The sequence below is a fragment of the Hypanus sabinus genome, chromosome 3 (genome assembly GCF_030144855.1).
Source record: "Hypanus sabinus isolate sHypSab1 chromosome 3, sHypSab1.hap1, whole genome shotgun sequence".
In the NCBI taxonomy this organism is placed as follows: domain Eukaryota; kingdom Metazoa; phylum Chordata; class Chondrichthyes; order Myliobatiformes; family Dasyatidae; genus Hypanus; species Hypanus sabinus.
This window is the reverse complement of record NC_082708.1, coordinates 42,454,220-42,481,256: the sequence shown is the minus strand read 5'-3', so window position 1 is coordinate 42,481,256 and position 27,037 is coordinate 42,454,220. Positions and strand designations below refer to the sequence as shown.

Genomic DNA, 27,037 nt, shown 5'->3' with positions numbered 1-27,037 from the left:
TTATTTAAAATTACACAAGGTGTTTCACCTTTTGTTGTGAGAAATAGTTACATATTAATTCTAAAGCCCTGCAGATCTTGCCCTTTAGACTGAACTACAGTTGTCAATGATTAGATAATGATAACCAATGCTTCTAGATTGATCAACAGGATTATATTCTGCTCTATCAAAGTGCAATCATGTTAGATTTAATGCATAATATACATCATTCTGATCACCAAATACAGTGGATTCTGGTTAATTAAGCCATCCGTTAATTGAGCAACTGCTTATTTGGGACAACTCCCAAAGAACAACAACTAATCAAGAAAGTAGTCGGGAATCCTTCCGTTTATTTGGGACAGTATGCCACTAATTGGGGCAGGACATTGTTGCCAAACAATTTCCAACTAGGTCAGTTGTGCAGCCATTAGACACTACACTGTGCTTAGAGCAAACAGTTTGTAAATAGCGTCAGTTGTGAATGTTTGTCTTCAAAAAGCAGTGATTTTTGCCACTGATAGTTGGTGAGAAAGAAGCAGGAAAATGATTCAGAACTGTTTTGCTCACTGCAGTTTCAAATGTTCAGGTTTGGAGATGCTAGAATTGGCCAGGAGTGAAAACGAAATGATTTCACTGCTTCAACAAGTTAACAACTACAACGAATTTGAAAGTATCGACAATCATCTTCAATGTTACAAGGAAAATGAAGATTTGGAGGATGCAATTGTTAAAATTATGCATGAAAACAGTCCATTTTCTGCAATAGGTGTCTGCACTGATTTTGTTCATTTACGCCGGACTAATTCCTCTGTCAATGGTGGTTGTCCATTGTATCCAACGATGACAGAAAACCTGTGCGGAAGAGTTTTTTTTAAATGGAAAAGCCACTGCACTGGGACAGTTCCACCCTCTCGACCTAGGAAGTCCAGATCCAGTGGCACGAGCAGTCATCACACCTCGGGTCTTCCTAGGTTGCAGTGACTTTATTTGTGCTTCGTCATGTCCTTCGCTCTCCAGTGAGCATTGCAGAACTGCCTTCCTAACTGTTGGATGTCACAGTAGATTTTATCCGCCCAGACCGCTGAAGCTGGCTTCACGTTAGGATGGGTGTTTATGTATGAATCTCACTGAGGTATGAGACCAGCCAGCTACACTTACCTGGTTTACCCTGTCTGTCAAAGTAGTGTACCGGGGTCTGGCTGCCTTTGCGTGCTAACAGCTATTTGGAGCAACAGGTGAGAGTTGAGTGTCCAGTGGCAACCAAAGGTGAGTGAACTGCTCAGACTGGATATGACAAGCCCTTCACCAAAGGAACTGTTCCTCCCTGGACACCCCATACACCCTCCACTGATAACTATTAGGAACTAATACACAGTTTTTATAGTACTATAATAGCATCTAATATTCTAATATTTTCTGAATTTCATTTAAATATGTAATTTGTTACTCAGTTCAATGTTAGTTTGTCAGCTTTCTACCTTCTTAACTACTTTCATGAAACTTCCGTTAACTAGGGCAGCCACTTCTTTGGGCTTGGACAAAATGCTGGCCCTGATGTATCCCAATTAACTGGAATCCACTATATCCTTAATCACTGTATCTGACAGGCTAAATTCTAATCTCTCCAAATTGACTAGAAGCAGCAACATTTCATTTTCTTTTTCAAATTATGCAAAATCAATGAGAACACTTATTTTTAACACGGGTGAAAGATAGAAGTATTACCAAAAACAAAATACCTGACATTAAGCTAATTATGCATTTTTATGGTAAATGACAAAAGCCTAGTTATGTGATACATTCTGATAAATTTCAAGAGAAATAGATTAAGGAGGGTGGGTTTATTCACTGAAATTCAGAGCATCAGATCTTCGTACTTAAATGCATAACTTCCAATGATGTAGACATTAAATCTGGGGATACCTATGAGACCAAAATTAAAGAAGGCTATTACAGAGGAGGAAGGAAACCCAGTCATGGCTTGAAAAGAGTGAGAATTTTAAAGTAAAATTTCTGCACGAGCAAAAAACAAAACAGATCACACCTATGAGAAAGGACATGGGCAGTAAAGCTTTGGATAACTTCAGGTTGACGTGCAAGCAGAATAAGAGAAGCCGGAGAGCAATATGTTGAAACAGGCAAACTGAAGAATGCAGCAAAAAAAAATAGGGGCTAAAACAGTTGATGCACAGAAGATGCCTGATATTAATGGCGGTTCAAATAAATAGTCTTAAGTTTATCTTAGTGTCACATATGAAACAAGAATCATGAACAGCCCAGTTCAATTTCAGACATAGAGAAGGCACAGAATCAATGGTTCAAGAATGAACGGGCAAAGCGATATGTTTGGTTATTTCAGTACCTAACCTCCAGAAGACTATTGGTTATCCACTGATGCATGTCAGACAAATAACCTGATAATGCAGTGACAACAGAAAGGTGTACAGTGGTGTTGTCAACATAAATCAGAATCAGGTTTATTATCACTGTTTTGTATGATGTGAAATTTGTTGTGTTGCACTAACAGTACAATGCTAAGGTGTTTCACAGGAATATTGACAAACGAAACACATATGGAGCATTATAAGGAAATATCATGGCAGATGATCAAGGTAATAGAGACGGCTTTGAGAAGCATCTTAACGTAGAACGCAGATTCAGTGAAATATTGGGAAGGTCGGAGCTCAAGGCTTTGGATGCCAAATCTAATAATGCCAATGGTAGTGTGATTAAATTTAGGTAACATTACCATAGTTCATAAAAGTTTAGAGGTTTGCAGAGAACCATAGAACATTACAGCACAGAAACAGGCCTTTTGGCCCTTCTTGGCTGTGCCAAACCATTTTTCTGCCTAGTCCCACTGACCTGCACTTGAGCCATATCCCTCTAAACCCCTCTCATCCATATACCTGTCCAAGTTTTTCTTAAATGTTAAAAATGAGCCCGCATTCACCACTTCATCTGGCAGCTCATTCCACACTCCCACCACAAACTGAGGAATAAAAAATGGACACTTTTGAAAACAAGGGTGCAAGTTTTAAAATTAAGCTTTGCATAACCAGAAATGTAGTATGTGCAGACCAGTAAGAAAAAGATAACAGTGAAAGGAACTTAGTGTAAGACACATTCACGACAATTCAGATGACCTTGTCAATACAAAATTAGAATGAGGATCACTGTTCAAGAATTGATCTGAAGTGTACACTGTGACTATGCAACCTACAGTATATCAGTACTTAAGTATTTTGGGTGTTCAGAGCTCAACAGTGGGGGTTGAACCCAAAACCTTCCAACCTGGCGGCAAAAGTCCAACTGACTGCTTGTTGAGTCACCATGAAGCATCATAGAGAGTTAAGAAACAGTAAACCACATCAACTAGAAATCAACACACACTAAATGCTGGAGGAACTCAGCAGGCCAGGCCATGGGAAAAAAAATATAGTCAATATTTCAGCCTGAGACCCTTTGAAGGGTCCTGGCCAGAAACAATGACTGTACCTTTTTCCATAGATGCTGCCTGGACTGCTGAGTTCCTCCAGCATTTTTGTGTGGTGCTTGGATTTCCAGCATCTGCAGGTTTTCTCTCATTTGTCAACTAGAAAACAACCACCTGGATAAAGAAGACTGGAATTTAAAATTTTCGAGACTCAGATGCTAAATTAGACAGCAAAATGACAAATGATGAGTTGTGATAATGAGATTAACTCACTTTAGCCTCTGCAGGATGCCTACAATATGCCTGCTTTAATTTATTACCATTACTTCAGTGACCACCCAGCATTAATCATGGTATAGTTTACAGATTCTTTTGGCATCAACACCTAAAGCCAGTTAGCCTTCAGCTCATAAACTTAATTAAACTTACTTATTCAGTAGGCCTTTAAATTGTTTTACTTCATTTCCCCCCCAAAAAAAATCACAAAGATTTCATTAATCTTTTTAACCAGTGATTGAACATTTGTGAAGATCAAAATGAAGTTCTTCACATGCCAAAACAGAGCTCGAGTGCCATTTGAGCATCCTAAGGTTACATTTGCAAATGATATGGCCTGCCCATCAAAGTGAATGAAAATAAGGTCTTAATTTTATGGTGGTTAAGTTGTAGATATTGCTTCACATATCCTCTTAATGAATGGAGGAGATTTTATGGAGACAACATTGGTGACATCACAACAGATCTTTGACATTTTCATGGAAAAGTACAAAGTAAATTACTTCTAATATTTGCAAAGCAATTTTGGAAATTCAGTAATAATGTTGCTAAATACTGATTCTGTAAATTGTGTTGATGTTTCCCACCTGGCCAAGCTCCTCATTCAGATTAGAAGTTCTGGCCATTGCTGGTGTATCTGTTTCTGACAGATACATATCCATATCCTGTAATATCAAAGAAAATTAAACAAACTTTATCTGTTGCTATCACTGTGTTTAACAGAACATTCAGCACTGAATACTCAAAAAATAACATTTTGATTTTATGCCCAAAACATTTTAATTTTCTCAACTGACCACCAAACATTACATTACACAATTTTCCTTAAGTCCAAGCAAATTAGAAGCCAATGTTAAATGATCCAAACGCACAATAAAAAATTCAGATGCAATTACTTTACACTGGCTAGTCCATTCCTTTTGATTCTGTGATGTTTTAAATAAGCTCAGTAAGAGTGCTGGTATCATAATTTCAATGTATATCAATACAGCAAACACATACCCAGTTAATGAAAAGAGCTTGTGTAAACTTAACTACTTCCAAGGTTACCAACAAACTGATTGGAATAAGGTTGTTGTACAGAATGATGAAGGTGAGAAGGTTGTACCCAAAATTAGGTGTGGTACCACCTATGTAAAGAAAGAAAGATAGATATAGTTAAAAGTACAACACTATCAATGGGGATCAGAACAAACAAGACTTACATCACCTACTAATATGGGTTCCAGATTAAATTCATATCTCTGGACTGTAGTGCAAATTTAATTAGTTTCTTCCAAATGTTGATTTATGTCTCTAGCTCTTCAGTGATCCACTGAAAATATTGCAGTTAGTTTGCATAATTTCAATTAAACTAATTCGGGGTACTACCTTGATCAAGTTCTTGTGCTATTATGTTACATTAGTTCATTGATGAGCAATTCCAAATCTACCAGTGCCCATTTATTATGAGAACATTTATAATATGGCACTAATTTTAGACCCTTTTAAACATTAGCTGGATAATCAGGAGAACATCGACAGTGAGAATTTTAATATAAACAAGCTTTTAAAGGTCAAAGAATAGCAGCTATTATTATTGAAACTGGCAGATGATACATGTTACATCACAATGACCTTGGATGAGGTTCAAATTTTACTATTATATAGACACCGACCAATGAATTATTTGAAGAACTAAGGACAAATCTTAAAATTGTGTAATAATAAGTGAACATTTCACTTCTGACTTTACAATGAATGAAGGAAATGATAAAGCCATGCCACCCCTCCAGAAGTCAGCTGTTTTCAGTGTCACCTTGGTTTAAGCATGATCTGTTATTTGTTAACTTTGATATTATGTCAGTTTCTCCAAAACTAAGTATTTCAAAGGTTTCCTTTTCTGTGTAAATGTGTAATAATTTATAAAAATGTGTAATTTGTCTTCTGCCGAATCTGATTTGATCCTTATGAATGTCAAATGTGTAAGTTTTTCAGGTGACTGAATTTAACCAGCCATCAAAGATCACGGTAAAGATAGTTCTGGCTATCCGGCCCACCAGATGGCTTTAGTGTGCAGTTAGTGCTCCTGTTGAACAAGGTCTTGCCATTTAGGTTCCAATAGCATTACAGCATAACTCATTGCCAATGGAATCACACAATCAAAGAGCAGATTTCTGTTGCAGACTGTGTCTACTGCCCTCACAGTGCATTATGTACAAAACTATGCAGTGAGTCAAACACCTTTTCAAAAATCACCTGGGATGGAAGCTTCCTTCAGGGTTTTTAATGAGATCTTACTTGTGAAACTGCAAAAACTTAATTAAAATACATAATAAATTCAATACAGAATTGTCACATGTCTGAATATACTAATACTGTTGATTGTTCTCGCAATCACTGTTAAGCAAGGTAACACATGAAACACTCCATAACTATGGCATGTAAGCAAGAGTAAACTCGTAGTGCAATGATACTTAATAACAATAAATATAATACTTCCTTCAAACTACATCTACTAAATGTTTTCTAATATTGACAAAACTTCGACTCACAGATACTGCTGTTTCAAAGGCAAATAAAAAGAGGATAGAGATGGACGTCTTTCCACAAGGTGCTTCAAATTGAATCCAAATTAACCCACATAGGAAATGATATAAAAAGGCAGCTTACAGATAAGATGTGATGATCTCATAAAATGAACTGCATACAAAGTGTGCCTCTGGAGGTCAGAATGCTGCGGACATCCCCATTTCTGACCTTCTGCTGATGGGGAGGTCAATGATGAAGCAAGTGAAAAAGTTTGGGCCAGGACAATATCCTAGAGAACTCCTACTATTATGGCCTGAGATTGGGATGATTGACAGCCATCTTTCTTTAAGCAAGGTACAATTGCAGTCGATGAACAACTTACCTCTAGATTCCCACCATCCTCAGGTTTGTCAGAATGCCAAGCTCATACAACTGCTGCAGTTGAAAGGCAGTGGCTCTCATCTCAGCTCTGGAAATCAGCATTTCATCTCGTGTTTTGACAAAGGTTGCTGAATTGTTCATTATTATTCCCTATTGAATGTGACATAGCATTGATCTGGTCTATAGGGTACTGAATCATTTAGCTCTATCTACTACTATATGCATTTACTAGAAACAAATGATCCTGCTAAAACCTAAACTGAGCATCAGTGAGAAGGCTTGCTTTATTGTTGATTGAAAGCTGATCGTCAGAGCAGGATTCAGCCAGAATGAATTTAAGTTGATCTTTGTAAGCAAAACATACATGGTGAATTTTCCATACTGTTTGTGCTGTAACTATATTTGAACAGCTTAGCTAGAGTCACAGATCATCCCAAGGCATGGGTCCAAAGCACAACACTTGGGACGCTATCCGATCCATCCATTCTCCATCAGGTGTTCTCAGCTATTTCTTGCTATCCCATGCCATGAATCAAACTGTTGGCTTCTTGAGGTCCTCAGGAGAAAGCCAGCATCTATAGCCAATCACGGTTGGAAATATCTCAGCTTTATTTCATAATCTCGTATTAAGCTTAACCATTGCTCAGGATGGGAATGTTCTTCAAGTTTTCTCCTCCCTTCTGCAGGTTAGATGTGGGCAGATTGAAGTTACAGATTGCAGAGGCACATAAATCAGTTGCTTAGTTTTGAGCTGCTAGATATCAGAATTCATCTCATTTAGCATAATTAGTGGCAGACAACACTATGAAGGGTATCCTTGATGTCAAGTTGGTTCTGTGTCTCCACAAGTACTGTGCAGTTCTCTTTCCTTCCAGTACTGTTACGAGCAGCTACAAGCTACACAGATTAGAAAAGGCAAGGCTTGGCAAATTTATCCACTACAAAGCCAAACTGCCACCTGTGTTTTTTAGGATATGGGCAATTTGGAATTGTAGTGATGTTAATGAGTCATTCTGGATAGTGGACCCTGAAGTACCATAGTCAGAGTATATTCTGTGTTCCAGTGTCTCTACTTCTCAGCCAGCATAATCAGATTCTGAACCCACACCAGATAAACTACAAAGTACATTTATTATCAAAGTACATATATGTCACCAAACACAACCTTGAGATTCATTTTCTTGCGGGCATTCACAGTAAGTACAAGAAACACAATAGAATCAATGAAAGACCACCCCAATAGGACAGACTACTAGTGTGCAAAAGACAACAAACTGTGCAAATACAAAAATAAATAATAATAATAAATAAACAATAAGTAGAGAACATGAGATGAAGATTCCTTGAAAGTAAGCACATAGGTTATAGAGACAGTTCAGTAATGAGGGTTAGTAACTGTTCCCAAACCTGGTGGTGTGGGTCCTGAGGATCCTATATCTTCTTCCTGAAAGCAGCAGCGAGAAGAGAGCACGGCCTGGATGGTGGGGGCCCTCGATGATGGACGATGCTTTCCTGCAACAGCGCTCCTTGTAGATGTGCTCAATGATGGGGAGGGTTTTACTCGTGATCAACTGGGCTGTACCTACTACTTTTTGTAGGCATTTCCATACCAGGCTGCGATGCAACCAGTCAATATATGCTCCATCACACATCTAAAAGCTTGTCAAAGTTTTTGAAGACATTTCGAATCTTTGAAAACTTCTAAGAAAGTACAGGTGATGCCATGCTTTCTTCATAATAGTGCTTAAGTGCTGGACCTAAACCATATCCTCTGAAATGATAACACCAAGATATTTAAAGTTGCTGACCCTCTCTACCTCTGATCCCCCGATGAGAACTGGCTCAGGGACCTCCTGAAGTCAATGATCAGCTCCTTGATCATGCTGACATTGAGCGAGAGTTTGTTATTATGACACCACTCAGCCAGATTTTTAGTCTTCCTCTTATATACTGATTCATCACTACCTTTGATCCAGCCAGCAACAGTGGTGTTGTCAGCTAATTGGAATATGGCATTGGAGCTGTGCTTAGATTCACAGTCATAAACATAAAGCAAGTAGAGCAGGAGGCTAAACATACAGCCTTGTGGTGCAGCTATGTTGATAGAGATTGATGGGGAGATGTTGCCAATCTCCACTGACTGGGGTCTTCAAGTGAGGAAACTGAGGATTCAGTTGCACAAGCAGGTACTGAGGCCAAGGTCTTGAAGTTTATTAGCTTCAATGAGCTTTTGATGGGATGACAGTCCTGAATTCCAAGCCGTAGTCAACGAAGATCATCTTGATGTACGCATCCTTCCTGTCCAGATGTTCCACCACTAAGTGAAGAGCCAATAAACTGGCATCTGCCATGGACCTGCTGTGACAGCAGACAAATTGGAATGGATCCAAGTCAATTGTCAGGTAGGAGTTGATTTGTTGCATAACCAGCCACTCAAAGAACTTCATCACAGAGGATTTAAATGCTACTGAATAATAGTCATTGAGGTGTGTTACCACATTCTTCTTAGGTACCGGTAAAATTGAAGCCTGCTTGATGCAGGTGGGTTCTTCAGAATGCTGAAGCAAGAGGTTAGAGATAGCAGTGAATACACCAGTCAGTTAATTAGCACGGATCTTTAGTACTTAACATGGTACCCCATCCAGGTCGGATGCTTTCTGTGGGTTCACCCTCATGAAGGATGTTCTCACGTCAGTCTCAGACTGAAACCACAACGTCATTGGGAGCTATGGGATAGTCTGTCTTCTCTCCTCTTCAATTGGGTAGAAGATACAAAAGCTTGAAAACACATACCACCAGGCTCAAGGACAGTTTCTACCTTACTGCTATATCACTAAATTGATTAAATGGTTCCCTAGTAAGATGGATTCTTGTCTGCACAATCTGCTTCGATATGATCTTGCACCATATCATTTACATGCACTACACTTTCTCTGTTGCTGTTACACTTTATTCTGCATTCTACTGTTTTATCTTGTTCTACCTGAATGCACCATGTAAAGAATAAATCTGTATGAGCTATATGCAAGCTTTTCACTATACATATGGCAATAATAAACCAATTCCAATATACAGAGCTTACTCTATATATGTTGAAAGATATATACTTAACTTAGTGGGAAATAGTTCAGAAAACTGATACAATCCTTTGCAATAAGGTGCTGCAAATGTGAATATTACCCTGAATGTCCAAATCTAGCAGCTCCCTCAAAATGGAGAGAGGGCCTGACAACATGAAGGTATTTATCCTCAATATTTAAAGATAAAGATTAGCTTTATGTGTTACACGTAGATCAAAACATTAAAACAAACAATGAAGTGTGTTGTTTGTGTCAGTAGCTTACAGTCTGGGACGGCACTGGGCACAGCCCCCAGGCATTGCCACACTTGCATGCCCACAACCCTAACCTGTATGTCTTTGGGATATGGGAAGAAACTGGAGCACGTGGAGTAAACATATGTGGTTCACAGGGAGAATGCACCAGTTTCTAACAGGCAGCAACAGGAACTGAACCCCAATCACTGTGGCAGGAATTAAACCTCAGTTACTGATCACTGTTGTTGTGAAGCATGCTTACTGGTACGCTTCTGTGCTACCCTTTCAGAGCATTTACATAAAAGTTATAAAGTTATTACAATAACAAAATGTTTTAACAAAGCTAAACACTACTTTAGTATATTAAGTTAATATACTAAATTAACAGTTACACAAATGCATTTCACACAGCTGTCTTCCTCCAGTCACGACACTTTCTACTCCTCTCTTTGGCCACAAAAGCTTCTGTTGAATTTTGCTTCTAAGTGATAGGGAATCAACACAGTTTTCCATTTTTACAATAATCCCCTGTATCAGAGCAGAAATTATCGATTCAAATTTTTTTGGGCTTCCATTTAAGGGATTCACATAGTTAATATCAATTAAGAAAACTACAAAGATTCTTCTGCTCTGCCATCATTCTCCTGCAAATCCAGGCCTTAATTTCAGATTCATTATTTTCCATCAGAACAGATCATCGACCTGAAATGTTATCTTTGTTTCTTTCACCACAGACATGTCCAACTGCATGTGCCTATTATTATATTGTTATTCAGTTTCTGTATAGATTTGCTAAATACTGAAAACCAGTTGAGAATAATTCAACATCTAATTTATAATGAATAATTAAAATATCCTACAGATTAATTATTCCTTATCCAAAATGCTTGGGGCTGAAAGTGTTTTGGATTTTGGACTTTTTTGTGGATTTTGGAATATATAATAAGATTGCTGTTATTTCTGACTCTGAATTTATGTAAACTTATGCAGTCTTTGTCTTAAGCTTGTTCATCGCTCATATATACTGATGGAGCCATTCAGTGAGTTAGATTTTCCATCAGTGTTGATCTTGACAAATTCATGAATAAATTTCTCTGCTTTTTCGTCATCAGCAGGTGCTTTATCACCACAAATCTTTAAATATTTAATGCTGTTCATTTTCTTAAATTTCTACAACCAGCCTTCAATTTTCAGTTCGCTGTGATAGATCTTTGCTTATTTCATGATCAGCATAACATTAAGCTGCATATGTCCACTCCGATGCTGACAATCTACTCTTTCAATACACATTCAAGACCTTCACTTTTTTCTTTTATGCAGTTTTTCTATTTTTCCTTAACTTCTGTTCATTACACATGTAAGGTCACTTCTCAGAACTGTCTGCAATGCGCAGAGAGATGCACATCACCCGGGAACCTTCCCAGCACTTCGTGGAATTTTTCATTTGTGTCATCAGGTCAGAGCTCAAAAAAAAAATTAGGATTTCAAAGGTTTTTGGACTTAGGAATTTTGGATTAGTACTCAAGCTGTAGCATATCAAGCAACAAAAATCTAGAGTTACTGTGAACTTTTGTTCACATTTGAAATTGAGGAAGCATTTATTGTGTGTCAGCGAAGTGCATTTAATGATATTGAAAGATTATGTTAGAATCAGAATCAGGTTTATTATCACTGGCACGTAATGTGAAATTTGTTAACTTAGCAGCAGCAGTTCAATGCAATGCATAATTGAGCAGTGAGAGAAACAAATATTAATAATAAATAAAATAAAACATAATAATAAATAAACAAGTAAATCAATTACATGTACTGTACGGATTCTTGAAAAGTGTGCAAAAACAGAAATACTGTATATTAAAAGTGAGGTAGTGTCTAAAGCTTCAATGTCCATTTAGGAATCAGATGGCAGAGGGGAAGAAGCTGTTCCTGAATCACTGAGTGTGTGCCTTTAGGCTTCTGTATCTTTAACAAATAATCATGAGCTTTCAAACAAATGCTTAAACAGTGGATGAAAATCTTGATAATTAATAATCCTTACTGCTCATGTTCAGGTACCAGTCGGAAGTATTGTGTTGTTTGTTCCAAATCTCAGTGCCCACGGCGCTCACCAGAGACATAACCAGTAAAATACAGAAGAGAATCAGAATCTGCATATTTGTAACCTTTTCAACGTTGGATCTCTTCAACGGTGCCTTGGTTGAATTCTGTAAATTTTAAAAAAACAAAGAATCTATCTGTTATCAAACTCTATAATGCATTTTAGAATTCACACTCTGTGAATAGCATATTACAAAAAAGTTAGAAAGTTACTTAACCCCATATCATGTAATATCTAAGGAGTTAAACTGTCCAAAATAAACTTCAGCAAACAAAAGTAAACACGAGGAAATCTGCAGATGCTAGAAATTCAAGCAACACACACAAAATGCTGGTGGAACACAGCAGGCCAGGCAGCATCTATAGGGAGAAGCGCTGTCGATGTTTCGGGCCAAGACCCTTTGTCAAGACAAAAATACTTAGTTTTGCTCGTCTAGATAACTCAAATTTCTATAAATTTTCCCTAAAACATTTCTGACATTATAAATTGATGATGTATGTTCCATACTATGATGTATTGGTACCAAAAAAAAATCATTCCTGGAGGATTTTATGCTAAACTACAAAAATGGCTAATGGATTCAATATTTTGTGAATTCCAGGAATTGCGCATGATAAACCAATAAAATTCAGAACTATAATATTATGATAAAAATTCAGCACCATGTACACTGACATCTGCAACATGAACTTCTTTTTAAATCAGAATTTTGTTGTGGCAAGCTACTGGACTGAAAAAAATGCTGAAGATCCAAAACTGAAATGTTAAACCATATTGATACATTCCATTTATACAACCATTGATTCCAATTATACAACCACCATACTTACCTTCAACTAAAAAGCTACATTTAAGTAAAGTAACATCGTGATTCATGATGTTTTTGAAACATTTTCATTTCAAGTCAGTGCTTATAAGACCTTCTCTCCAGTATTTTTTTAAGGAAAGCGCCACATTAGTAATAACTCTGGCACCTAATGATAGTCAAAAGTGTGTTCCATACATCATCACACATGAAGATGTTTTAAGATCGACAATGCTAGGACTAGTTTTGATGCACCATCAATAACTCTCAGAGACGGGAGGCAAACGATAGGCTTTTATTAGCTGCAAATGTGACCACAACATCTTGGAGACTGAGGGAGGAGCAGTACCTCCAATCGCCTTTATACCGGGGTCTGTGGGAGGAGCCACAGGAGCAGTCAGCAGAGGGACGTGTCCAGACAGATACACACATAGTTTACCACAAGTTTTGTCTTAGGTTTTGGCAACCAGAGAAACAAATTTGTACAGATTTTAAATCTCAGTTTTCTATCATCAATGATATATTTCAAAAATAATATACAAAGCAAACATGATGCAATGACCATCTTTAAAACATCTCTTTTAGCTAAACAGGGAAACATGGGATATCATATGAACAAACACTCATCCTAATAACCAATATATAAACAAACATAAAATGCTCTCTTTTTAAGCATTTAGAAATTGTTAAGGTAATACTTCTTAAACAAAACTGACAAGGAATTTTAGACTTTAATTTTCCCCAAGGTAGATTTGGGGTATTTTGTTTTGCAGCAAAGTAATAGATGTTTTCATAACTCCCCATTAATTAAACCTACCAACAATAGAATACATTCCAATTAGTTATATCCTTCAAGATTTAGCCCAAGCTTGGATTAAAAGTTTATCCCAATTCACTTATATATAAAATCAGAAGGATATATTATGTGACTTTCTACAAATTGTCTTTAAGTAGAATAATTTGCATGTCTCAACCTTTACATTAATCCAAGATCAAATAAAAGCAGCAAGATTTCCAAATGACTAAGTGATGATACTAATGCAGATACAGTATTTTTAGAATCTTATACTTAATAAGAATATTGTAACAGAATAATGTCACAGTATGAGATGACAAAATAAGGCTGCAAGCTTTTTCAGACCTATGATAGCAATTTATTCTATAGGATAACATTAACAGCATTATTTATTTAATTTTTGCACTACTTATTTAACTTTATTTTTTTTATATATATTTATTGTAATTTATAGTTTTTTATTATTATGTATTGCTTGGGTGGTGGGGCGGGAAACACAACTCTACCAAAGAAGCTGTAAGGCTTTGCTTCCCTCTGCGAGCCTGCACGTCATCCTTGGGCAAGGTTTAGCATTTGCTTGGCCTCCTGTCAGGGTCACTTGAAGCCATGGGATGGTCGAAGGAGTAGCTGGTGTATATCACGAGTCTTAGCTATGCAACCACTGATGCTAGACAAACAATCTCTAAAGAGTACTGACAATGGCATGTGTCACCCATCTTATAAAGAAACTGCCTATAAGGCAATGTCAAACCACCTCTGGAAAATTTTGCCAAGAACAGTCATGGTCATGGATAGAGACCATGTCATATGTACGAACGAATATACTGCTGCCACAAAGCAACAAATTTCATGACATATCAATGATATTAAATCAGATTCTGATTCTGAAGGATGCTGATAATATGGTCTGGAATGTTTGTAAGTTCTATAGTTAACAACTAAGAAAACACATCTTAAGTTGTTAACTATAATAGATTGAAATCTGGTTTATGACTATTACAAACTGCCATAATTATGATTTGGCAAATGCATAAATTGATAAATGTCAACAGAACAACTGGTTCAAAAGCCAAAAACCTGAAAAGAGAAAATTAAAATTATGTATAATTAATAACTTTTTTAAATAGGCATCCGTTAGTCTCGAGAGACCATGGGTTTGAGCCTTCGAAAGTTTCCAGGGTGCAGGCCTGCGCAGGGTTGTATGGGAGACCAGCAGTTGCCCATACTGCAAGTCTCCCCTCTCCATGCCACTGATGGTGTCCGGGAAGGGCAAGGGCTGATACAGCTTGGCACTGGTGTCATAGCAGAGCAATGTATGGTTAAGTGCCTTGCTCAAGGACACAATACGCTGCCTTAGCTGAGGTTCAAACTAGTGACCTTCAGATCACTAGACCTACGCCTTAACCACTTGACTACTCTGCCATTAAAAGGGCCTCTCATCAGTATGGATATTCAAATCAAAACAAAAGGCAAATATTTCAACTAGATCTTCGTGAGAGAAAAAAAATTGAAAAAGCCAAGAGTTTGAGTGAAATGACATGTTCAACCAAATTCAATGTTCAATCAGAAGGAACCAATCAGGGAAGTTTCTTTGCATTAGAGATGAAACTTGATCAAGAAGATTGGTAACAGTACTATGAACATAAAACGGCAGATAGAAATCAGAATTCTCAGGATATGATGTACAAACTTACAGAGAAGAGACAATATAATGAAGTTCACACTTTTCAGATTCATATCTAAAATAGCACCATTGAACCATGGAACATTACAGCACAGAAACAGGCCCTTTGGCCCTTCTTGGCTGTGCTGAACCATTTTTCTGCTTAGTCCACTGACCTGCACCTGAACCATATCCCTCCATACCCCTCTCATCCATGTACCTGTCCAAGTTTTTCTTAAATGTTAAAAGTTACCACTTCATCTGGCAGCTCATTCCACACTCCCACCACTCTCTATGTGAAGAAGCACCCCCAATGTTCCCTTTAAACTTTTCCCCCTTCACCCTTAAACCATGTCCTCTTTTTTTTCTCCCCTAGCCTCAGTGGAAAAGCCTGCTTGCATTCACTCTGTCTATACCAATCATAATTTTATATACCTCTATCAGCCTCATTCTTCTACACTCCAGGGAATGAAGTCCTAACCTTTTCAACCTTTCTCTGTAACTCAGTTTCTCAAGTCCTGGCAACATCCTTGTAAACATTCTCTGCACTCTTTCAACTTTATTAATACCCTTCCTGTAATTAGGTAACCACAGTAAACAAAATGACATGCTTGGGATATTTAGTGCTATTACCATATTTTTAACCATGAAAACATACAGTTAATTACCACTTGTTGAGAAACTATTTGATATGTACCATTGTCTCACAGGATAGCATTACTACTGTGTATAAAATGGTATCTAACAATGTACCATAATTAAATAATTTTTGATAGTGAAAAAAACACATTACATGGGAATCTTGAACTTAATTAGTTTAGGTTAAGTGTGCAGAGGATTCAGGATTAAAGGCTGTACACGGATATGTGATTATCATTACATTTTAATAAAATATTTCATGAAGCCAGAATAATCATTCTTCCATTATCTGAGAACTATGGGGATGTAAGATTACATGCTCAATATTTTAATATACAATGCTTCTGTTACTGCACGTACAGTGAAGCCATTCTTACAAGCTCAGTGGCTTAGGGCAGAATGATTAGAAACCTAATTAATACTGGAGTGCCATGCACAGTAAAGCAAAGAAGTGGCAATTCCACAGAGAATATCTGGAAAAATTAATCTATGTTCAAAACACAATTTTGGAGGCATTATTGTACCCATCACTTGTTTCATAAAAGTGATTTAAATATCTGTTCATTTCAACTTTCTCAGATTAGTAATATTAGAATAATATGTAATTACTCGTCACAGTCCACTTATGATAAGGACTTCACAAAATGCTTTTATTTTCCACAATATGCTCAATAGATCTGTGTACTCTTATAACATAATTTTTTCCTCATGTAGTAAATATCCTCTGAATATCTTGACAACTGCAATCAAATTGGCGGCAGCAGAAGGCAAGCGGAGCACCACCAAACACGGCAAGTTCTTTTTCCATGCACGGGGGTTTACTGATTTTTTTTAAATCCTAAAAGAGAGATAGGGTCCGGGGTGCAGCTATCATCAGAGTGGGGGCTAGAGTCAGAGTGGGAACTTAAGAGGCTTTGACAAGAAGAGGCTGAGGCCAAAGAAACAGATAATTAGGGTAGGTTTTCATTTTGTTATTGTTGATTTGGTCTTGATTGTCCATAGTACAGTGCAGGCAGGATGGCAGATATGGCACTGGAATGCTCCTCCTGTAGGATGTGGGAATTCATGGAACCTGATGGTCTCCTGATAACGACACCCACGGGAAGTGCAGCCAATTCCAAGTCCTGAAAGACCGCATTAAAGAGCTAGATGAACTGAGGACCATCGGGGAGGCAGAGCAATTGATAGATAAGACCTTTAAGCAGGTGGTTACACCCAGAGTGCAGAATTCAGGGAGTAGATGGGTGAACATCGAGAGAGGTAAAGGGAGAAATAAGTCAGTACAGGATCCCCCTGTAGCCATTCCCCTCAGCAACAAGTACACCCCTTTGGATACTGATGAGGAGGATGACTTATCTGGGCAAGAGAACAAAAAAACCCAGACCAATAGCACTGTGGTTGGCTCGGAGTCTCAGAAGGGTAGGGTAAACTCAGATGGAGCAATAGTCACAGGGGCTCAATAGTTAGGAGGGGAGACAGGAGATTCTGCAGCAGCAGAAGAGATGAAAGGATAGTGTGTTGCATCCCGGGTGCTAGGGCCTAGGATGTCTCCGAGCAGTTGCAGAATATTCTTGAAGGGAAGGGTGAGCAGCCAGAGGTCATGATACATATTGGTACCAATGACGTAGGCAGGAGAGGGGTTGAGGTCCTGTGCAGTAAATTTAGGGAATTATGAAGGAGACTGAAAAGCAGGACCTCCAAGATAGTAATCTCTGGATTACTCTCTGTGCCACGAGCTAGGGAAGGTCAGAACAGGAAGATAGCACAGAAAAATGAGCGGCTGAGGAGATGGTGCAGGGCACAGGGTTTCAAGTTCTTGGATCATTGGAATCTCCTCTGTTAAGTGGTGACTTGTACAAGTGGGATGGGTTGCACCTGAACTGGAGGGGAACCAATAGCCTGGGAGGGAGGTTTGTTAATGCTATTGGAGAGGGTTGAAACTAGATTTTTGGGGGGGTGTTGTGGGAACCAAAGTGAAGAGGCAGTAGAGACAGTTTGTAGGGAGTTTCTGAGGAAGGATAGGCAGATGATAGAGCAAAGATGTGTGCTCAGCCTGATGGTTTGAAATGTGTCTATTTTAATGCAAGGTGTACCATAAACAAGGTGGATTAACTGAGAGCACGGATCAATACATGGAACTATGATGTTGTGGCCATTACACAGACTTGGATGTCTCAGGGGCAGGAATGGCTGCTGAGTGTGCCAGGCTTTAGACGTTTCAAAAATGACAGGAAGAGAGGCGAAAGAGGTGAGTATGGCATTGCTACTCAGGGGTAGTATCACAATTGCAGAAAAAGGAGGAGTCATAGAAGGATTGTCTACTGAGACAGTGTGGGTGGAAGTCAAAAACAGGAAAGGGTGAATAGCCCGACTGGGTGATTTTTACAGATCCCCGCCCCCCGCCCCGACAGTAACAGAAACATTGAGAAGCAGATAGGGAGGCCGATTCTGGAACAGTGCAATAATAATAGGGTTGCTGTGATGGATGATTTTAATTTTCTAATATTGACTGGCATCTCCTTAGAGCAAGGGGTTTGGATGGGACAAAGTTTGTTAGGTGTGTTCGGGAAGGTTTCCCGACACAATATGTAGATAAGCCAACTCGAGGAGAGGCTATACTTGTTTAGGTATTGAGAAATGAACCTTGTTAGGTGACAGATCTCTCAGTGGGAGAGCATTTTGGAGGTAGTGATCACCATTCGATCTCCTTCCCTTAGTGCTAGAGAGGGACAGGAGCAGAAAATTTGGAAACAAACATTTAATTGGGGTAGGGAGAAATATGATGCTACTAGGCAGAAATTTGGGAGCAGTAGTTCCCAGCGAAAGGCACAGCAAGAATGTGGCTAATATTCAGTGAACATTTGCCTGACATTCTGCATAGGTAGGTCCTGCTGAGGCAGGGAAAGGATGGTAGGGTAAAAGAATCATGATGCACAAAGGATGTGGAAAATCTAGATGAGATATAACCTAGGCTACTGTGGGAAATGAGGGAGGAGATTTCTGAGTCTCTGGCGATGATCTTTGCAACATCAATAAGGACAGGAGAAGTACCAAAGGACTGCAAGATTGCAAATGCTGTTCCCTTGTACAAGAAATTATAGACCAGTGAGCCTTATTTCAGTGGTGGGCAAGCTGTTGGAGATCCAGAGGGGCAGGATTTATGAGCAAATAGAGAGACATATTCTGATTAGGAATAGTCAGCATGGCTTTGTCAAGGGCAGGTCGTGCCTTATGAGCCTGATTGAATTCTTTGTGATGTAACAAAACACATTGATGAAGGTAGAGCAGTGGATGTAGTATATACGGATTTCAATAAGGATTTGGTAAGGTTCCCCATGCAAGGCTCAATCAGAAAGCAAGGATGCATGGATCCAAGGAGAACTTGCTTTGTGGATCTAGAATTGGCTTGCTCACACAAGGCAAAGGGTGGTTGTAGAAGGTTTGTATTCTGCATGGAGGTCAGTGACCAGTGGTGTTCCACAGGGATCTTTTCTGGGACCCATCCTCTTTGTGATTTTCATAAATGATCTGGATGAGAAAGTAGATGGGTGTTTGCTGATGACATAAAGGTTGGGGATGTTGTGGATAGTCTGGAGTGTTGTCAGAGGTTACAGCGGGACATTGATAGGATATAGAACTGGGCTGAGAAGTGGCAGATGGAGATCAGCCTAGATAAGTGCGAACTGGTTCATTTCAGTAGGTCAAATCTGAAGGCAGAATATGATATTAATGGTAAGACTCTTGGCAGTGTGGTGGATCAGAGAGATCTTGGGGTCTGTGTCCATAGGACACTCAAAGCTGCTGAACAGGTTGACAGCATTGTTAAGAAGGTGTATAGTGTGTTGGCCTTCATCAACCATGGGATTGATTTCAAAAGCTGTGAGATAATGTAACAGCTATATCAGACATTGGTTAGACCCCACTTGGAGTACTGTGTTCAGTTCTGGTCACCTCACTACAGGAGGAATTGGGATACTATAGAGAGAGTGCAGAGGAGATTTACAAGGAGGTTGCCTGGATAGGAGAGCATGCTTTATGAGATTAAGTTGAGTGAACTTGGCCTTTTCACATTGGAGCAACAGAGGGTTAGAGGTGACCTGATCCAGATGTATAAGATGATGAGAGCCATTGATCATGTGGATTGCCAGAGGCTTTTCCCCGGGGCTGAAATGGCTAACACTAGGGGCATAGTTTTAAGGTGCTTGGAAATAGGTACTGGAGGCATGTGAAAGGTAAGTTTTTCACACAGAGAGTGGTGGAGATATGGAATGCATTGCTGGAGACTGTGGTGAAGGTAGATACAACAAGGTCTTTTAAGATAAGTAAGGCCTCTTAGATAAGTACATAGAGCTTAGAAAAATAGAGGGATATGCAGTAGGGAAATTCTAGGCAGCTTCTAGAGCAGGTTACATGGTCAGCACAACATTGTGGGCTGCAGGGCCTGTGATGTGCTGTAGATTTCTATGTTCCATGCTGTATGTTCTAAATCATGCTTTAACATTTAGGTTTAAGGAAACATAACCTTAGTTTCTATAATCACCTTGTAATTTAATTCTTGAAGTCCATACTGGTAAATCTACATTGGATGCCCACAAAGATCAATAATGATTTCCAAAATACGATGCTGAAAACTATGCTTAGTATTCCAGCAGCAATCTTACTGAGTTACTATAGCTGTGGCAAACATGCTATAGCTTTGGACAGATAATGTCAGCACAAAACCTATTATTAATTGAGGTATACAATATATACTAGGCAATTGAATGATTACCGAAATAAGGACAAGAAATTTCAATAACAACCTGCATCAGCTTTGTATCATGTCCAGTATATACTACAAGCCCATAAATCCATTGCGTGTTCTTCAGTTGTGCACCTCTCAACAAAATTTGGTCGGGTCCTACAGGAACAGGGCTGCAAGAGCATAATAACAAAATTAAAACCCATACACTGATCCTCTGATTCAAACAGTTATAACAATATGGAGGAAATTTGAAAAATAATACAAAAGGCATGCTGCTTGTCCATACTATGAAGTGGTCAATCACAGGGATTCTTAAGGTCTTCCTGTCATGGCTCAGACTTAACTGCTTTTTTTAAGGTTTATAGGAATAGTTTTGGATACAGCATTGATTAGGGTTTAGGGGTAGGAATAAAGGTGAATTAGAGGTCGTTGCAGTAAATGAAGTGTCTGGGCAGGATTTGATGTTTGAAGTCCAGTTTGGAATATTCAGTGAGTCAAGGGTCAGTGATTCCAGAGGTCAGGTCAGCAGGTGCTGAGACCGCTGATGCCCAGGGCAGAGGTCTGTACAGAAGGGAGTCACAAGGGACAGTGACAATTGGGTCACCAGGGTTCGAGGTCCATGCGAGTCCAGAAGTTGAGACGTGAATGTCAAACCCATGATCAGCAAACCCTGGGGTCTCAGCCTGGAGATCAAACCTCTGATCTGTAAGCCATGGGATTGATATCCAGAGGTTAGTGAAGTCCAAAGTTGGAGGCCCAATGTCTGCAAGTCTGAGCATCTGGGACCAAGAACTGGAGGCCTGCAAATGGCCTGTCCCAGGATTGGAGGCCTGGCTGTATGTGGGTGAGTGGAAGGGCAGGAAAGGAGCTTATTTGCTGCTGGTCTGCTGCTGCTTGTGTTGTCCTGCTGGATACTGTGGGCATGCTATGTTGGCACCGGAATGTATAACTATATTTACAGGCTGCCCACAGCGCATCCTTGCGTTTATTAGTTGTTATCGCAAACAACGCATTTCACAGTATATTTTGATGTCCAAATTAAAATCAACCAGAAAGCAATATTTAGGATAGTAGTCTACTGGGTTCTTGGATACTGAATGCTGCATAACAAAACCATAGGACCACAGTTTCAAACAGCAAATGTATCAGCAAATGTATCAAGTTTTCTTAAAAATCTGTAAGCCACTTTCAGTGGAAGGAATGGATAGTCCTAAGCACGTTAAAAAATTAAACTACCCTGTAGACACTCTCAACAAATTCATGGCTTTGGAATAGGTTACCATAGAACTCCGGGTGAATTGCTATAGTGTATTTTGTTGATAGGATGCACTACAGACCCAGTATGCCAGTGTTGGAGGGTGTGGTACTTTCGTTAACAGACAAGGTGGTAAGAAACCATACTTTGGTGACACTAGCACAAACAGAGAGGATGAGGAGGTCAACAGCGTCAAAAGATACAGGAAGATTCAGAACAGGGAAGGGCAAGACAAATAAAAAAATCATTTAGGGAATCATTTAAATTTACTTAAATTTATTTATGCATGAAATGGAAGAGAGAAATGAAGACAAATAGTATTCTTGTTCTTTACAACAGGTCTTGCAATTGGTGACCAATTTTAATCTGACAGAATAAATATTTCTTTATATCACAACTTTCCACAATTAACAATACAAAATTGAAGCCAAATATAAAAAACTATGTCTGTGTATGGCAACCACAATGATTAGCATAATTTATGGTATTACAGCTAGTAACATAAACCTCAAAAAATTCAAATTAAGGCAACCCACCCAAGTAATTCTTTGCTGTTTAGGCACCAAGTAACACATTAGTACAATGACACCCATCGTTAAGGGCACCCCACCATCTGAGCCATGCCCTCCACTCATTGGGGCCATCTGGCAGCAGGTACAGATGTCTGAAGATCCACACCTCAAGGTTCAACAAAGCTTCTTCCCCACTGGCAGAAGGTTCTTCAACCAGCCTAAAAGAACTAATATTACCTCAGACTATATTTTCCTCATTAAATAGTTTTATGTTAATTTAAATTTGTGTAACTTCTTTTGCAAATGTACTGTGCTGCTGAAGAAAAAAAACTAATTGCCATGGCTTTTATACCTGGCTATGTATGCCCATGACAATAAACTTAAAATGGATTTCGTTAAGAGCTGGAGGATCTCAAGAGAGTCACAAATCAAGATACGTTTGAAGGTCATAGAGCATATTTAACACTGAGAATCAGACATCAAATGGGACTGGTTCCTGGCCCATATTGCTCATTTCGCCCCCACAGAACCATTGGCTCTTTTATACATGTTGTATGGGAATGTCCAGGGTTCTTGGTTTGTGGGGGAAGGTTATCAGTACTCTTACAGAACTAACGGGGGTACAATTACCAATGGACCCCACTGTAGATCTTCTAAATAATGACTCCCACCTTTCCCTTACAGAAAAAAGCATGCAAAGACTGGCTGGCAGGCCTGACTGCAGGTAAGAAGGTTGTAGTCCAGTGTTGGAAATCTCCCCATGATATTTCAAGTACTCCCTGGCTTCAGAGCTTTTTGGACATTTCTTACCTGGAACTATCATCAGCAAGAATAAATGATGCGCTACCAAACACAATCTTAACGTGGACAAATTTGATATCTAATTTAAGAGATCTTTTGTTGAAATAGGAATGCTCTGTCTGTGTATGCACTACTATTCATTTGGTTAGTGGAGGGGAGAGGGATGGGGGGAAAGAGGGGTGGGGGAGAGGGGTGGAGAGAGGGGTGAAGAAGAGGATGAGGGGTGGGGGGATGGTGATGAGGGTTGGGGGTGGCTGGGTTAAACAGTCAAATGTAATCAGCGACTGGTTGTATTGAATATAATTTGTTGGTGTCACAATAAAAATTAGTGATAAAAAAGATACGTTTGAAGGAAAGCACCTTATATAAAGCTAAGAATGAATGGTTCTGGTTTTGTTTTTAAGGAAATTTCATAAATTACATTTGTTTCAACTAGTGAGTTGTCGTCTAATAATATCTGTTCAATTAACATACACTTCCAATGAACTGTCAGTAAAGAGCCTTATCCATTTCAGTTGAACCATCTACTTACGGGGGCAGAAGGTAAAAACTTAATTTAAATTGGTGTGCATTTCCTTGTGGCCAAGTCAAAAGTGATACTTGCATAATCCAATCAATCATTCTTCTGCAAGCCTTCAAGAATGTGGCCAGAAATGCTTAAGCATGAATATGGAGCGAGACAGTGATTTTTAAAAAATACAATACCGATGGTCCCCAATTCGGAGATTGCCAGTGAAGTCATAGAGATGTCGATTGGGAGCATCACATTCCAAATTCCCAGACATTTTCATTAAATCTGCAGTGGATTGCACATTTGCAGTTGATGGCAAACCCTAACCAGAAAGGATAATTGGGAGTCAGAGAATACGGTTTTGAAAAAAAAAACTCTAGAAGCACTGAAAATACTTATCACAGTCTTAATCATCCAACCAAATTAGGCACACAAAAGGCCAAGTTATAATTCAGTGACCACAATTGCTTGTAGTATGTTAGAACTAATTGCTGGAGCCAAATAAAAGCATCATCTCTCTCCCTAAAACTCAGATATCACAAATAACAAAAGATATCACCCTTCTGAGTTACAAATTATACCACAGAAGACAATGAATTTGTGAGATAACCTTCAAGGGCATCCTCTCATGAAGTTCTCAATGGGTGTTCTTGTTCCGCATAAATCACTGATACAGCAATCAGATCTTGTACTACAAACTAATGTGGCAAAACAGCATTTAAAGTTGATATTCTGGAGGTTTAAGATAAAGAGGCAGCACTGAAAAATTTCCACTTCATCAGGGACTTAAGCTGTTATAGGATAAATCAATCAAGTTTCTCTCTATATATACATTCCACTAAATTTAACAATTTCAGATAACTAGACTCTCAGATTTGTATCAGATGAGTAATATTGAATCAGTGTTTGGCTTTTCAGACATTTCTCAGACTGCCATTCCCTCCTCTAAACATGAAACACATTTGATTTTTAAACATTTGTTCATTTTGAGTAAAGGTATACAACTGAAAACACTATTCCTGTTCCTCTCTCCACAGATGCTAACTGACAAGCATTATATTTCCTGCATTATTTTTATTGAATCTAACTTCCACAAGTTGAGGATATAATTGGTTTACAGATCTTACACGAGATATCTTACACACATTAACAGAAGAGCAATATATCTCCAACTATCACATCCATGCTTCCATTGTGCAAAAAAACTGATCCCTATCAGAATTAAAGTGCTGAAGCACTGCTGTAACTTGATTCTATTTACCTGTCTTATTTTGAGATTCGTTTCGCCATCCAGATTTGACGTTTCAATGTAGCACATTGCCTGTGGCTCACTATATACAAAGAATGAGAAAACAATCATTTATATAATAAATATATCAGAAACATCTTTACACTTTTTACTTAAAATTTTAGTATGCTAACGGACCATCTGGTCTGTAATGGTTCTACGAAGAGGAATTCAGCTGGTCCCTACTTCTCCACCCTCTCCTTTTTGTTCATGAGGGTTTTTTTATCCAGAATGCTTGAATATTACAACATGGAGGTGTTCAAATTCCAGGTTTTGAGTGGCAGCAGGTGTTACTGCAAGGCTCTGCATCTCATAGACAGCCTGATGCAGGAAGTAGCCACACCGCAGTTCAAAAGAATACAGACAGGCAGCAAGGAATGACTCTCAGAAAGACAAAGAAAAACAGGCAGATACTTCTGAAGAACCCCCAAGGGTTTCTTTTTCTCTAACCAGCAATCAATTCTAAGTATAGAAAGAGGATAATATTGACTTGGCGTGTGTATTCAGAGCACCAGTTGTACATGAGAAAAGGATAAAGGTCAATAGATTGATAATTATATGGGGTTCTCGGTTGTTGGAAATGACAGGTGTTTCCCTAGTCACGGATGTGATTTCAGGATGGAATGTTATCTGCCTCCTGCCAGAACCATGATATGACCAAGTAGCTTAAAAAAAATCAACTTGGGGAGGATGAAGAACCAGAGTTCATGGTCTAGTTGGTACTATCAACATCAGCTAAGAGAATGACATCTGACAGAAAAACAGAAGATTTAAGCAAATATTCTCCAAAGATATTAAATGAATACCTTACAACAGCCTTATTGAATCAGGATGATAAGAGATAGGCCATCTGGCGATTTGAGCATACTTCAGCATTCATCAATATCATGACTGAATGTATACCATGTTGCCATTCACCAGGGCTACCTCAATATTCCTCTATTTCTCTGATATCCAGAAATCCATTCCTTTTTCCCCCAAATCACCACACCCAAGCCTCAAAAGCGTCCCAATTCCTCCTCATCTCACTCCTAAAAGTCTAGCCCCCAATCCTCAAAACATGCTCTCCTGGTCTTCAACTCTGCATCAGAGAAAACCATATCGGCATCTCATCTGTCAAGGTTTAATGTTGGCTTTTATCCAACATTGTATTTCCCCCACCCTTTTCTATCTTGATGTATCTATGGAGTAATCTCTCTGAATGGCATGCAAAAGAAGTGACAATAATAAACAATTATCAATTATAACAAGGCAGTGAAGCATAAAAACAGGGCAGTTTTCATGAAATTTTACAGGGAAATGGTGTGACTGCACACAGAGTACTGCATGATGTTTTTTGTGCCTCCACTTTTAAGCAAGGGTGTGCTTGCACTTTAAGTAGTCAGTCAGGAGTTTGATATCTTGGGCTGAAGGGTGAAGAAGGGCAATGATAAACTAATATACCCTGCCCTGATCTTGATGTCATCCATGTCTTTGGTAAATAGCAATTCAAAGAACTAATTTAGTACCTTGCCCACTCCTAGCTCCCAGCATAAATCTCCTATTATATCCTTACATTGCCCTACTCGCTCCCTAGTTGCTCTTGTTTTAAATGTAAATGCTTCATGGCTCCCTTTAGCCTTCCTAATTCCCTGTTTTAAATTCTGCTCCAATTCTTTTATATTCCTCAAAGGTCCATCTGATTTCAACGTTCTAAACTTTATGTTTCTTTTACCCTTTCAACTAAATTTACAATATCTCACATCACCCAAGGTTTCTGAATTTTGTCATTCTTGTCTTTCTTCTTCACAGGAAGATATTGATCCTGATTTCTGACCATTTGACCTTTAACTAACTTCCACACACCAGATATAGACATAGACACCCTAATCTATTCTCCCCAGCTCTTGTCTAATACCGTCATAATTAACCTTTCCCCAAGACCCAGTCTTATCCATAACTTAAAGAGTTTGATTTTTCTAACCTAGACATTGTTTCAAGTCCCTCATGAGTTTATTTTACTCATTACGTGCAGTTTTGTTGT

The 27,037-nt window shown here is 38.7% G+C and overlaps 1 protein-coding gene and 1 long non-coding RNA gene across 3 annotated transcripts in view; one reads left to right on the top strand and one right to left on the bottom strand.

The window, feature by feature from the left end:
- The window catches only part of atp8a2 (ATPase phospholipid transporting 8A2), a 419,615-nt gene that overhangs the window by 267,509 nt on the left and 125,069 nt on the right, over positions 1 to 27,037 (bottom strand). For both annotated transcript variants that reach the window (XM_059964171.1, XM_059964170.1), the window contains 6 exons: positions 24,988 to 25,057; positions 23,921 to 24,048; positions 20,706 to 20,817; positions 11,941 to 12,106; positions 4,697 to 4,824; positions 4,282 to 4,359 (listed from right to left, as the gene is read on the bottom strand). In XM_059964171.1, the coding sequence (XP_059820154.1) occupies positions 4,282 to 4,359; positions 4,697 to 4,824; positions 11,941 to 12,106; positions 20,706 to 20,817; positions 23,921 to 24,048; positions 24,988 to 25,057 (682 nt within the window). The remainder of the gene's footprint in view (positions 1 to 4,281; positions 4,360 to 4,696; positions 4,825 to 11,940; positions 12,107 to 20,705; positions 20,818 to 23,920; positions 24,049 to 24,987; positions 25,058 to 27,037) is intronic.
- Positions 266 to 23,336, top strand: LOC132391248 (uncharacterized). Its single transcript, XR_009511136.1, has 3 exons — positions 266 to 1,248; positions 16,618 to 18,151; positions 23,099 to 23,336. It is a non-coding gene; the product is annotated as an uncharacterized LOC132391248 (long non-coding RNA).